Source organism: Hyla sarda, chromosome 8, assembly GCF_029499605.1.
Source record: "Hyla sarda isolate aHylSar1 chromosome 8, aHylSar1.hap1, whole genome shotgun sequence".
Taxonomy (NCBI): domain Eukaryota; kingdom Metazoa; phylum Chordata; class Amphibia; order Anura; family Hylidae; genus Hyla; species Hyla sarda.
The window spans coordinates 9,582,707-9,595,509 of NC_079196.1; the positions used below are offsets into that span (position 1 = coordinate 9,582,707).

General features: G+C 47.0%; 1 protein-coding gene across 1 annotated transcript in view; it reads right to left on the minus strand.

The window, feature by feature from the left end:
• CLASP1 (cytoplasmic linker associated protein 1) overlaps positions 1-12,803 on the minus strand; it is a gene marked incomplete in the record, with an annotated part of 180,394 nt that overhangs the window by 15,166 nt on the left and 152,425 nt on the right. The window contains 5 exon segments of the mRNA XM_056534144.1: positions 2,744-2,887; positions 3,710-3,788; positions 4,635-4,798; positions 10,278-10,341; positions 11,077-11,321. Of these exon segments, the coding sequence (XP_056390119.1) occupies positions 2,744-2,887; positions 3,710-3,788; positions 4,635-4,798; positions 10,278-10,341; positions 11,077-11,321 (696 nt within the window).

Here is a 12,803-nt window from a genome sequence, read left to right on the forward strand (position 1 = left end):
GCTGTCTGGCCATGCTGGGAGATGTAGTTTTGCAACAGCTGGAGGCACCCTGGTTGGGAAACACTGAAATAGAAGCACATTACAGGTCAGTGACTGAAGCAGGTGAAGTTTTTACATGTGCGGCCGAGGCTTGAACTGGATCGAAGGAAGAAAACAGACATGTCAATGTATCGTAACTGCGCGCGCGAGGGCCACACAGATGGTTATGTGCTGTGATCTGAGCCCAATAGTGTACAGTGTAACCCCCCCTACAGCTCTAGATCTGTCCTGTAATAATGCTGAGCTCTGCCGACACAGTGACCTGATGCAGAGATTGTGCTCACTTCTCTGCTTAGCGCTGACAAAATGAACACCCTAAGGGGGCAATAGAAGCAATCTGTCGCTGTCTCAGGGCTTTAGGACTCCCTATAGATCGCCCTCCCGGCCACGCTTGCTGCAAAAACCTGACATTATCTGTCATCTCTGAGGAACGTGTTCTGCCGCATTGTTATGTCAGCCACACGTCACCCACATCAAAGAAACTATTTTTGAGTCAAAAGCACAAAAAAAGAAAAAGAAGTCAGACCTGATTGCTCCAATGATTTCCCCTTTTTAACAATTTAGAAGAGGAGACACAGAGAATAGAAGGCAACAGCGGCCCATCACTCCCCCCATCCTACAGACACAAGGGCACAGAGCAATGGAGGCTCCAGTAATAAAGCTGATCAGACAATTGTAAAAAAAAAAAAAAAAAAAAAAAAAAATACAATTAAAAAAAGACAGTTTCCAATCACATTCAGAAGAATAGTGAGTACAGCTCTGGAGTATAATACAGGTTATAACTCAGGATCAGTACAGGATAAGTAATGTAATGTATGTACACAGTGACCTCACCAGCAGAATAGTGAGTACAGTTCTGGAGTATAATACAGGATATAACTCAGGATCAGTACAGGATAAGTAATGTAATGTATGTACACAGTGATCACACCAGCAGAATAGTGAGTACAGCTCTGGAGTATAATACAGGATATAACTCAGGATCAGTACAGGATAAGTAATGTAATGTATGTACACAGTGACCTCACCAGCAGAATAGTGAGTACAGCTCTGGAGAATAATACAGGATATAACTCAGGATCAGTACAGGATAAGTAATGTAATGTATGTACACAGAGACCTCACCAGCAGAATAGTGAGTACAGCTCTGGGGTATAATACAGGATATAACTCAGGATCAGTACAGGATATGTAATGTATGTACACAGTGATCACACCAGCAGAATAGTGAGTACAGCTCTGGAGTATAATACAGGATATAACTCAGGATCAGTACAGGATAAGTAATGTAATGTATGTATACAGTGACCTCACCAGCAGAATAGTGAGTACAGCTCTGGAGTATAATACAGGATATAACTCAGGATCAGTACAGGATAAGTAATGTAATGTATGTATACAGTGACCTCACCAGCAGAATAGTGAGTACAGCTCTGGAGTATAATACAGGATATAACAAGCTGCTTTGAATTCTTATGGCTGAGAAAACACCAAGTAAAGGGTCGTCTTACTGGTTTCTGATTATTTCTTTCATCTCTGAATTTGACACGAGTTTTGTACTATGTGAAACAAACAATACGGCCAGGACAGGGTTAAATAATCTGCGGGCCCCTCATGACTTCCCCTAGGATTGTGCAGAGATCAGATGTTTTTCTAAGAAATGAAGATAAAAGAGTAATTTGGCGTCCGGCTCCACCTAGTCATGTACTCGTTCACCTACGATTTTTCCCGAAACATGAGGGGAAGATGAAGAAGGACGAGGGACCTAGGCCGGGACCACACCTGATGCAGAGAACATCTGTCCTTTACTATACATCCCTATAAATGCAGAGGAGGCATCTACAGGTTTATCCTGCGCTCGCCTTCATGTCTTGTCAATGTCGGGTCAATGGCCCTGAGCCCCTAATAAGATGACGGCCCGGGGCCCCTAATAAGATGACGGCCCTGAGCCCCTAATAAGATGACGGCCCTGAGCCCCTAATAAGATGACGGCCCTGAGCCCCTAATAAGATGACGGCCCTGAGCCCCTAATAAGATGACGGCCCTGAGCCCCTAATAAGATGACGGCCCCGAGCCCCTAATAAGATGACGGCCCCGAACCCCTAATAAGAGGACGGCCCCGAGCCCCTAATAAGATGACGGCCCGGGGCCCCTAATAAGATGACGGCCCGGGGCCCCTAATAAGATGACGGCCCGGGGCCCCTAATAAGATGACGGCCCTGAGCCCCTAATAAGATGACGGCCCGGGGCCCCTAATAAGATGACGGCCCCGAGCCCCTAATAAGATGACGGCCCTGAGCCCCTAATAAGAAGACGGCCCGGGGCCCCTAATAAGATGACGGCCCGGGGCCCCTAATAAGATGACGGCCCGGGGCCCCTAATAAGAAGACGGCCCGGGGCCCCTAATAAGATGACGGCCCGGGGCCCCTAATAAGAAGACGGCCCGGGGCCCCTAATAAGACGACGGCCCGGGGCCCCTAATAAGAAGACGGCCCGGGGCCCCTAATAAGAAGACGGCCCGGGGCCCCTAATAAGAAGACGGCCCGGGGCCAATCTCTGCTTCCTACAGACAACAAACGACGGACATGACAGGAACGTCCTGACAACCGGACACACGAGACAACCAGTCTGCGGCGGCAGCGAGGTGTCGCGCGATGGTGAACACGTGTGCGGATCAGAACCGTGGGGACGAGACATCACTCACCTTCCTTACATCTGAGCTCTTTGGTTCTGTCGTCCATGTGATGATTCGGGAGACGGCGAGTCGCGTCTCACTGGAGTTCACGAAATCCGTTGGGTCCATCTGCCGGGCGAGCGACTCGATGTATTTCAAAATGGCGACTTTCACCTGTGGGAGATAAACAGGAACAGAGATAAACAGGGAGATCACAGTGCAGTAGTCCATAATCTAGACCAGTGTTTCCCAACCAGGGTGCCTCCAGCTGGTGCAAAACTACAACTCCCAGCATGCCCGGACAGCCGAAGGCTGTCCGGGCATGCTGGGAGTTGTAGTTTTGCAACAGCTGGAGGCATCCCTGGTTGGAAAACACTGACCTATATACTACAATATAGTCCAACATGCTGGGAGTTGTAGATTTGCAACAGCTGGAGGCACCCCTGGTTGGGAAACACTGACCTATACTATATACTATTATATGGTCCAACATGCTGGGATTTGTAGTTTAGCAATAGCTGGAGGCACCCCTGGTTGGAAAACACTGATCTAGACCAGTGTTTCCCAACTAGTGTGCCATCAGCTTTTGCAAAACTACAACTCCCAGCATGCCCAGCATATCTAAACACTGATCTAGATAGTCCCTAAAACATTAAAACATAACCCTTAAAAGTTAAAAATGTAGTCCTTAAATTGATGCCATTTAAGACAAACAAAATTAGATTAATGAAAAGCCACAACAAAAAACAAACAACAACAACAACAATTTGAGGACAGAATTTTTCATATTTCTATTTTATTTGCATTTCTTAAAAGTTACATTTCTAACATGGAGTTCTGCAGCCACCAGACTAAAGAGCAAATTTGTGCATCCAGCTGTTACAAAGCTACAACTCCCAGCATGGCAGTTGTAGTTTTGCAACAGCTGGAGACACATTCATGGAAAAACACTTAGATAAATGAACGTATTCCAGCACAAGAGCTGGAGGCACCAACCTTAAGGTTCGGAGTCTGAGTCTGATCCACGATGAATCTCATCAGAATGTTAAACTGCTGATCGAACGGGAAGGAATCCCTGCGAAAAACCAAGAGAGGAAGGTCACATGCGCACGGCAACGGCGGAGGAGGGGGCGCACGGCAACGGCGGAGGGGGGGGGCGCACGGCAACGGCGGAGGGGGGGCGCGCGGCAACGGCAGGGGGGGGCGCGCGGCAACGGCGGAGGGGAAGGGCGCGCGGCAACGGCGGAGGGGAAGGGCGCGCGGCAACGGCGGAGGGGCGCGCGGCAACGGCGGAGCGGGGGGCGCGCGGCAACGGCGGAGCGGGGGGCGCGCGGCAACGGCGGAGCGGGGGGCGCGCGGCAACGGCGGAGCGGGGGGCGCGCGGCAACGGCGGAGCGGGGGGCGCGCGGCAACGGCGGAGCGGGGGGCGCGCGGCAACGGCGGAGCGGGGGGTGCACGTCAACGGTGGAGCGGGGGGCACACGGTGGATCGCTGCCCTGCAGATGATAAGATGATAGAGCAGGACACAAGCGCTGATCATCGGTCTCTATTGCTATAAACACATAACATTCATGATTAGTTTTACATAAATTAAATATAATAAAAAAAAGATCTAAATATGATAAATGGAGCGGATTATATCAGCAGCGATATGTTCTGTCTGGACAGTCTGTGCTGGTAACTCCTCCATCACTGCTTTACAGGTCATTACATTCAGGGCAGCGGACGCAGCGTCGGGGGGGGGGGGGTGACAATACCGCAATAACCGGCGCAGCACAGACGGCTTCAGAACAGCTCATTGACTTTACAGGACAATCTTTGTTCTAGTGCTGAGGACGTTCCCTATCACAGGTAACTCGGTTAGGACATGTTCTCAATAAAAAGCGTCTGGGAACGGCCGGCGCTGACGTCATCTCCCCACCTGGTCACGTCCAGGGCCTTCTGTACTTTGGCTTGCACAGAACCCAGCAGGTCGGCACCCATCTTTTTCAGGAGCTGAGTGAGTAATATGAAGAGCCAGTCCTGGAGATCATCCTTATGGATGATGACAAAATCCACCAAGGTTTCCAGGAACATGCTGAACACCTGGGAAGAGAAAATATTGGGGGTTATAAGGCAAGAGAGAAGAACAGATGAGGGTCTATAGAGAAGATAGGGGGCGCTCAGTACTGCAGAATTATATACAGGAGATTGGGGCAGGATGTGACCTGGAAACTATAGAACCAGATACAAGAGCCGATCCCCAGAGCATCAGGGGAGACCTGAGGAGAGACCCTCCGCACCAAACACGGATCTACATATAAGAAGGTCAGTACCAGAAGTCACAACCAGCCCCGATGTCACCCAAACCCTAAATACATGAGAGGGAAAGTCCATCATTGTAAACTATTTCACTACTACAAGGTACAATCTTCTGAGCAGATTAATATATATTTATAGAGGGGTCGGCAGATGATGGATTTATACAGCAGGCACTGACCACAATGGCAGCTGTATGAAGCCAGCTCCCTCTAGTGGAAACTATATGAATTAGACTACAGTTAGCGCCCTCTTGTGGTGGCAGTGTATAAATCCATCTGTGCTAGAGGTGCAGAATCAGTCTACAATCAGCTCCCCCCAGTGGTGATGTATTAGTGTGCAGTCACCTCCATCTAATGGTGATGTATTATTATACATACATCATCACTAGAGGCAGCTGACCAAGTCTACAATTGGCTCCCCCTAATGGTCATGTTTAAAATAGTCTGCAGTCATCTCCCATAGTGGTGACATATGAATCAGTGTAAATCTCGCTCCCTCTATTGGTGATGTATTATTAGTCTGCAGGTAGCTCCCTCTAGTGGAGATGTATTATTAGTCTGCAGGTAGCTCCCTCTAGTGGTGATGTATTATTAGTCTGCAGGTAGCTCCCTCTAGTGGTGATGTATTATTAGTCTGCAGGTAGCTCCCTCTAGTGGTGATGTATTATTAGTCTGCAGGTAGCTCCCTCTAGTGGTGATGTATTATTAGTCTGCAGGTAGCTCCCTCTAGTAGTGATGTATTATTAGTCTGCAGGTAGCTCCCTCTAGTGGTGATGTATTATTGGTCTGCAGGTAGCTCCCTCTAGTGGTGATGTATTATTAGTCTGCAGGTAGCTCCCTCTAGTGGTGATGTATTATTAGTCTGCAGGTAGCTCCCTCTAGTGGTGATGTATTATTAGTCTGCAGGTAGCTCCCTCTAGTGGTGATGTATTATTAGTCTGCAGGTAGCTCCCTCTATTGGTGATGTATTATTAGTCTGCAGGTAGCTCCCTCTATTGGTGATGTATTATTAGTCTGCAGGTAGCTCCCTCTAGTAGTGATGTATTATTAGTCTGCAGGTAGCTCCCTCTAGTGGTGATTTTTTATTAGTCTGCAGGTAGCTCCCTCTAGTGGTGATGTATTATTAGTCTGCAGGTAGCTCCCTCTAGTAGTGATGTATTATTAGTCTACAGGTAGCTCCCTCTAGTGGTGATGTATTATTAGTCTGCAGGTAGCTCCCTCTAGTGGTGATGTATTATTAGTCTGCAGGTAGCTCCCTCTAGTGGTGATGTATTATTAGTCTGCAGGTAGCTCCCTCTAGTGGTGATGTATTATTAGTCTGCAGGTAGCTCCCTCTAGTGGTGATGTATTATTAGTCTGCAGGTAGCTCCCTCTAGTGGTGATGTATTATTAGTCTGCAGGTAGCTCCCTCTAGTGGTGATGTATTATTAGTCTACAGGTAGCTCCCTCTAGTGGTGATGTATTATTAGTCTGCAGGTAGCTCCCTCTAGTGGTGATGTATTATTAGTCTACAGGTAGCTCCCTCTAGTGGTGATGTATTATTGGTCTGCAGGTAGCTCCCTCTAGTGGTGATGTATTATTAGTCTGCAGGTAGCTCCCTCTAGTGGGGATGTATTATTAGTCTACAGGTAGCTCCCTCTAGTGGTGATGTATTATTAGTCTGCAGGTAGCTCCCTCTAGTGGTGATGTATTATTAGTCTGCAGGTAGCTCCCTCTAGTAGTGATGTATTATTAGTCTGCAGGTAGCTCCCTCTAGTGGGGATGTATTATTAGTCTACAGGTAGCTCCCTCTAGTGGTGATGTATTATTAGTCTGCAGGTAGCTCCCTCTAGTGGTGATGTATTATTAGTCTGCAGGTAGCTCCCTCTAGTAGTGATGTATTATTAGTCTGCAGGTAGCTCCCTCTAGTGGTGATGTATTATTAGTCTGCAGGTAGCTCCCTCTAGTGGTGATGTATTATTAGTCTACAGGTAGCTCCCTCTAGTGGTGATGTATTATTAGTCTGCAGGTAGCTCCCTCTAGTGGTGATGTATTATTAGTCTGCAGGTAGCTCCCTCTAGTAGTGATGTATTATTAGTCTGCAGGTAGCTCCCTCTAGTGGTGATGTATTATTAGTCTGCAGGTAGCTCCCTCTAGTGGTGATGTATTATTAGTCTACAGGTAGCTCCCTCTAGTGGTGATGTATTATTAGTCTGCAGGTAGCTCCCTCTAGTGGTGATGTATTATTAGTCTGCAGGTAGCTCCCTCTAGTAGTGATGTATTATTAGTCTGCAGGTAGCTCCCTCTAGTGGTGATGTATTATTAGTCTGCAGGTAGCTCCCTCTAGTGGTGATGTATTATTAGTCTGCAGGTAGCTCCCTCTAGTGGTGATGTATTATTAGTCTGCAGGTAGCTCCCTCTAGTGGTGATGTATTATTAGTCTGCAGGTAGCTCCCTCTAGTGGTGATGTATTATTAATCTGCAGGTAGCTCCCTCTAGTGGTGATGTATTATTAGTCTGCAGGTAGCTCCCTCTAGTGGTGATGTATTATTAGTCTGCAGGTAGCTCCCTCTAGTGGTGATGTATTATTAGTCTGCAGGTAGCTCCCTCTAGTGGTGATGTATTAGTCTGCAGGTAGCTCCCTCTAGTGGTGATGTATTAGTCTGCAGGTAGCTCCCTCTAGTGGTGATGTATGATGAGTCACCCACCGAACTCCAACTACTATAAGGATATATTAAGGAATTATTCAGGGTATATTGTTGTAAGTCCGACAGTCGCAGTAAATTCAGTTTATTTTATTATTATTATTATTATTATTTTTTTTAACACATTTTGATATGTACATCTTGAATCACGAGGGCAGCTTCTCAGTGAAAGTGCAATTGTTTCTATTAGATCCTTATTGTGTGCGGAATGTAAAATCTATAGAATTACAAAGCTGCTATAAATGAATGTGTATAGTGATATTATAACTATGGAAGCCTCCATCCTTATGGTTGTAATGATTCTCTGAGCTGTTGGTTATTTGCAGAACATGATGTGTAGGAGACGTGTACGTCCTAAGAGGAGATCTGATCGGCTGATACAGGCTGTAGGTACACGCTGCCCCCTGGCTTTGGGGCTAATATATTACCACATTTGCTCTTCACTAGTCTGCCCCCCCCCATTTCATTTCCAATAACACCCTAAATGTGAACATCTGGATTTATAGCCGGAGCTAATGTTTGGCCAAACTCCAGGAAAAGCCCTGCTTCCAAATCTGAAAAGAAAAAACAAGTGGGGAGAATGATGGAGAATAAAAAGAAGACACTTACTCTCTGGGGTGAGATCCACAGCAAGGCAGAGCATGCAATAAAACAAACCACACGTTAGTACAGGTCATGATACAAAGAAGCCTCCCGAACCCCACACCCGGTGCCCGCTCTGTGACTGCCAGACATAACAGCTTCATTACACGCCCCCCACCCTACACTACATGCCGCCCCCCCACCCTACACTACACATCCCCCCACACCCTACACTACACGCCGCCCCCCCCACACTACACGCCTCCCCCCCCCCCCCACTACACGCCGCCCCCCCCCACACTACACGCCGCCCCCCCCCACACTACACGCCGCCCCCCCCACACTACACGCCGCCCCCCCCACACTACACGCCGCCCCCCCCCTACAGGTTGCTCCTGTCTCATATACAACATATCAAAAGTTTTTTTTTAATCTGTTGTGGTCCGAGTGTTCAGACCCTACGGATCAGTAGAACAAGTTTATTGAAAGAGCTTGTGTAACCAGTCGTCATTACGTATCATAGAATAAAAACTACAATCCTACATAGCATGGCAGTACAATATACAGCAAAGGGTCCCTAAGCTATACACCGTACCACATGCTGCACTAACATTCCGCTCCATTAACCATTATCAAAGAAACAAAGTGGAAAAAACAACAATTTACAATTTGTGATCGGATCAGTAGAACAAGACAGCGGATGTGCGAGCTTAGTAAGTTCTCTTCCGCCTTGGTCACATGACTGAGACAGCCTGATAACATATGTCTGTGGGACCGTCACACTCAAAGACACAAGACGGGGAGAGGAGCTCGTGGTAGCGCACTCTTATTTTCCTGATCAGTCTGGGTCTGAACACTCGGCTTTTGTCAGAAGTTTTTCTATAACATCAGGTACAAGTTCCCTGCCTCCTCTTTGCCTTAGATGCCAAGTACATCCATTCCCACTATTGATATCCTGCCGAACACTAACGCACATACGGAGAGCAGCGCCATGCCTTAAAATAAAACCTAATAGCAAACGGCCAGAGCAGAGGACAATGGTGGAGCAGCAATGTGCGTGTGATCCTGGTCTGCTGTGAACCATGTTCTGGCGGAGGAGTCTGGAACATTCTATACCACCAGTCACCAGGACCATTTCATGGGTTATCAATGGCTACATATCAATGAGAACCCTGGATGGAATTTATACTTTACACCTAAAAGATTCTTTAAAATGGTCCTAATGACAAAAAGGGGAAACCCCCAAAAAATAAGACTTAAAAGCGACCCCTTCATGCATCCCAAATACCCCATGCAAAGAAATGCCACCCCTCAAGGCACCCCCCCCCCCACCCCCAAACTGATGTAACCTGATGGAGGCGCAGCTCATTCCCATGTAGTCCACACAGGAGCAGATACACTTATTCCAGTGTTTCCCAACCAGGGTGCCTCCAGTCTTCGCAAAACTACAACTCCCAGCATGCCCGGACAGCCAACGGCTGTCCGGGCATGCTGGGAGTTGTAGTTTTGCAACAGCTGGCACCCTGGTTGGGAAACCCTGCACTATGTGAAGGCCAGGGGCTCTGAATGCATTGTTTTATAAGTATTTTGGTCATGCTGGGAGTTGTAGTTTTGCAAAATCTATAAGTCCACTGACATAGTGAGTAACGGTGTATCAGAATAAAGAAATTATACGGGTTTTGTCCAAACTTCAGAATACATTCACACGTTCCACATCCACTCTGGATTTTACGTTGCAGATTAAGTCAATATAAATACATAGGCGAAATCTGCAGCGGATGCTGTATGTGACCCCCAGGGTCCCCCATACAATGTCTATGCTATTGCTGCCTCCCAAGGGTCACTCATTGGAATCAAGCAATGCAGCAAGTGATGCAAACATGCAGCAGCCCGGGAAAGAGGGAGCAAAAATTGCACCTGGGATTGCACAGATCAGCCGCTAAGGCAAAGCTTCTAATACATCCCATAGCTACCCCAGCGTGTATGGAGGGCACCTACCTTACTGTGCGGGTCTGCAAACATCCGAGTGAAGATCTCACAAAGCCTCTTCAGCTCCACGCGGCTGCAAAACAAGAAAAAACTATGATCACTGCCGATCCAGGGAACACCAATGTAGGGAGAAGAAAATAACCCTTGCGGTGGTGCTGTGGTTCCAGTAAGAAGTAAAAGCCAGAACAGGGATAATATCAAACACTGGGATGGTTTATTAACTAGTATAAAAACAATAAAAATGTGGATGACGTGTTTCAGCGGAAGCCACCCCCCTTCCTCAGATCAGTATTGGTATGACAGATACAGACATACTGATCTGAGGAAGGGGGTGGCTCCCCCGAAACGCGTCATCCACATTTTTTTTTATTATTTTTATACTTCTTAATAAACGACTTCAGTGTTTGATATTATCCCTGTTCTGGCTTTTACTTCTTACTGGAACCAGCAGCGCCACCGCAAGGGTTATTTTATTCTTTCTACATTGGCTTTCATCAGGTTTGGATTATTCCTTCGCCTGGAACCCGGGCACTTGTTGGGTTGATATGTGAATTTTCCATTCGTTCAAGGTGAGTGGGCATTACCTAAGGGCGAGTTGTGCCCGCTAACTGCCTTATTTTATTCCACAAAAGGTTTAGTGGTAACACACGAGGCGCCTCCATTGGTCTCTTTTTTCCCTTCTATTCTTAGGTGGATCCAGGTAACACAAGAGGATAGAGATGTCACCGGTCAACAAAAAAACAAACTCTTAATTGAGACGGGATGAAGCAGAGCCCAACCTGTTAGGATGAGAACCGTGCACACATACCTGAGCGTTCGCTGACTCTTCAGCAGGTTCTGGAGGCCGATCAGACCCTCTTTCCTCTCGGACCAATTGGAGCTGGCGCAGTGGTTCAGGACCTCCGCCACATCCTCCGTCTGGCGCAGGTAGTGAGGGATCCCGCCGTTTCTGGAACCATAAGACCTTTCTGAGCAAGCGCTGGAGGCGTCGCTGTTTGCGTCGTCATCAGAATACATCCCGTACGGCTCGTAGCGTCTCCGCACCGGCTTCTTCTGAAAGTAAAATCTTACATTGACCTCAAACTCTTCACAATCAATATAACAAAAGGCTTTACGGACAAAACGAGAGAGAGGACAGAATCATCGCACACCGGGCTGTACGCCATTCCAGAATTTATAGGATAAGGAGACGTCCTCGCAAAAGTTTGGATGGATCTCAAAATTGATCTGGTTTCCTATCTGAACTGTGACCCTGTGGTGGCAACAGAGCAGACACTTTCCCAGAATCCTCCTTGCTTACATGCACAGTGCAGACTAAGGTTGGGTTCACACCACGTTTTTACAATACAGTTCCCTTATACAGAACCGTATTGAAAACCATATGCAGCGACTCTCCATTCAAAAATGCCAAATCAGGTTGTGTCCGTTTTGCATCCTGTACGTTTTTTTTCCCGTACCCAAAACCGTAGCCTACCACAGTTTTTAATCCGGGTGAAAAACCGTATTGAAACATTTGTGTGTTTTTATTATTATTTTTTTTTTTTTTTACATGGGAGTCAATGGGAACCGTACAGAACTGTATGTGCATACGGTTCCATCCGGTTTTCACCATACGATTTTTTACTATGCACAGTTTTTTTTCTTGGAATTTCAATCAAACAAGTGAAACTTTATTCATAATGGAATGAAAAGTTAAAAACTTAGTTTTTTCTTAAAAAAAAAAAAAAAAAGGATGCAACTGGACATCATTTTTCAAATCGCATACGATTTTCAACTGTATACGGATTGAAATTTGTACACACGTTTTGATACAGTTTAGGCTGCATTCACATCTCGTTTTGTACATACGGGCGCCGGCGGGGGGAGGGGCAAACCGGGCGCTCCCGTACCCCAGCCGGATCAGCCGTAAGTCCATTTACTTTAATGAGCCGACCGGAGTCAAACGGTGACTCCGGTCGGGTCAGTTTCGACCCGTATGCGGTTTTGGACCGGACCTAAAACCGTAGTATACTACGGTTTGAGGTACGGTCAGGAAACCGCATACGGGTCAAAACTGAGCCGACCAGAGTCACCGTTTGACTCCGGTCGGCTCATTAAAGTAAATGGACTTACGGGCTGATCCAGCTGGGGTACGGGAGCGCCCGGTTTGCCCCTCCCCCCACCGGATCCAGCACCCGTATGTACAAAACGAGATGTGAATGCAGCCTTAGTCCGGTTTTGAGGAATCCGTTTTTTTTTTTTTTTTAATCAAAAACCTGATACGGGAACTGTATCGCAAAAACGTGGTGTGAATGCAGCCTAACAAGTAATATGCAGCTGGACTGAGCATGCTCGATCGTCTTAATGGGTCGTAAGGAAGTGCAGCAGGTTATCGAAACAGCGCAGGCGCATGGGGGATTAGTACATCTATATCTCAAACAGGAACATTTTCCGAAATTATTGTATTGTTTTAATTTTAACATAATGCGTCAGTTTAGACCTATTTCTCTTAACAAGACAACCCCTTTAAGTAACAAAACAGTAACCGCAGCCCAT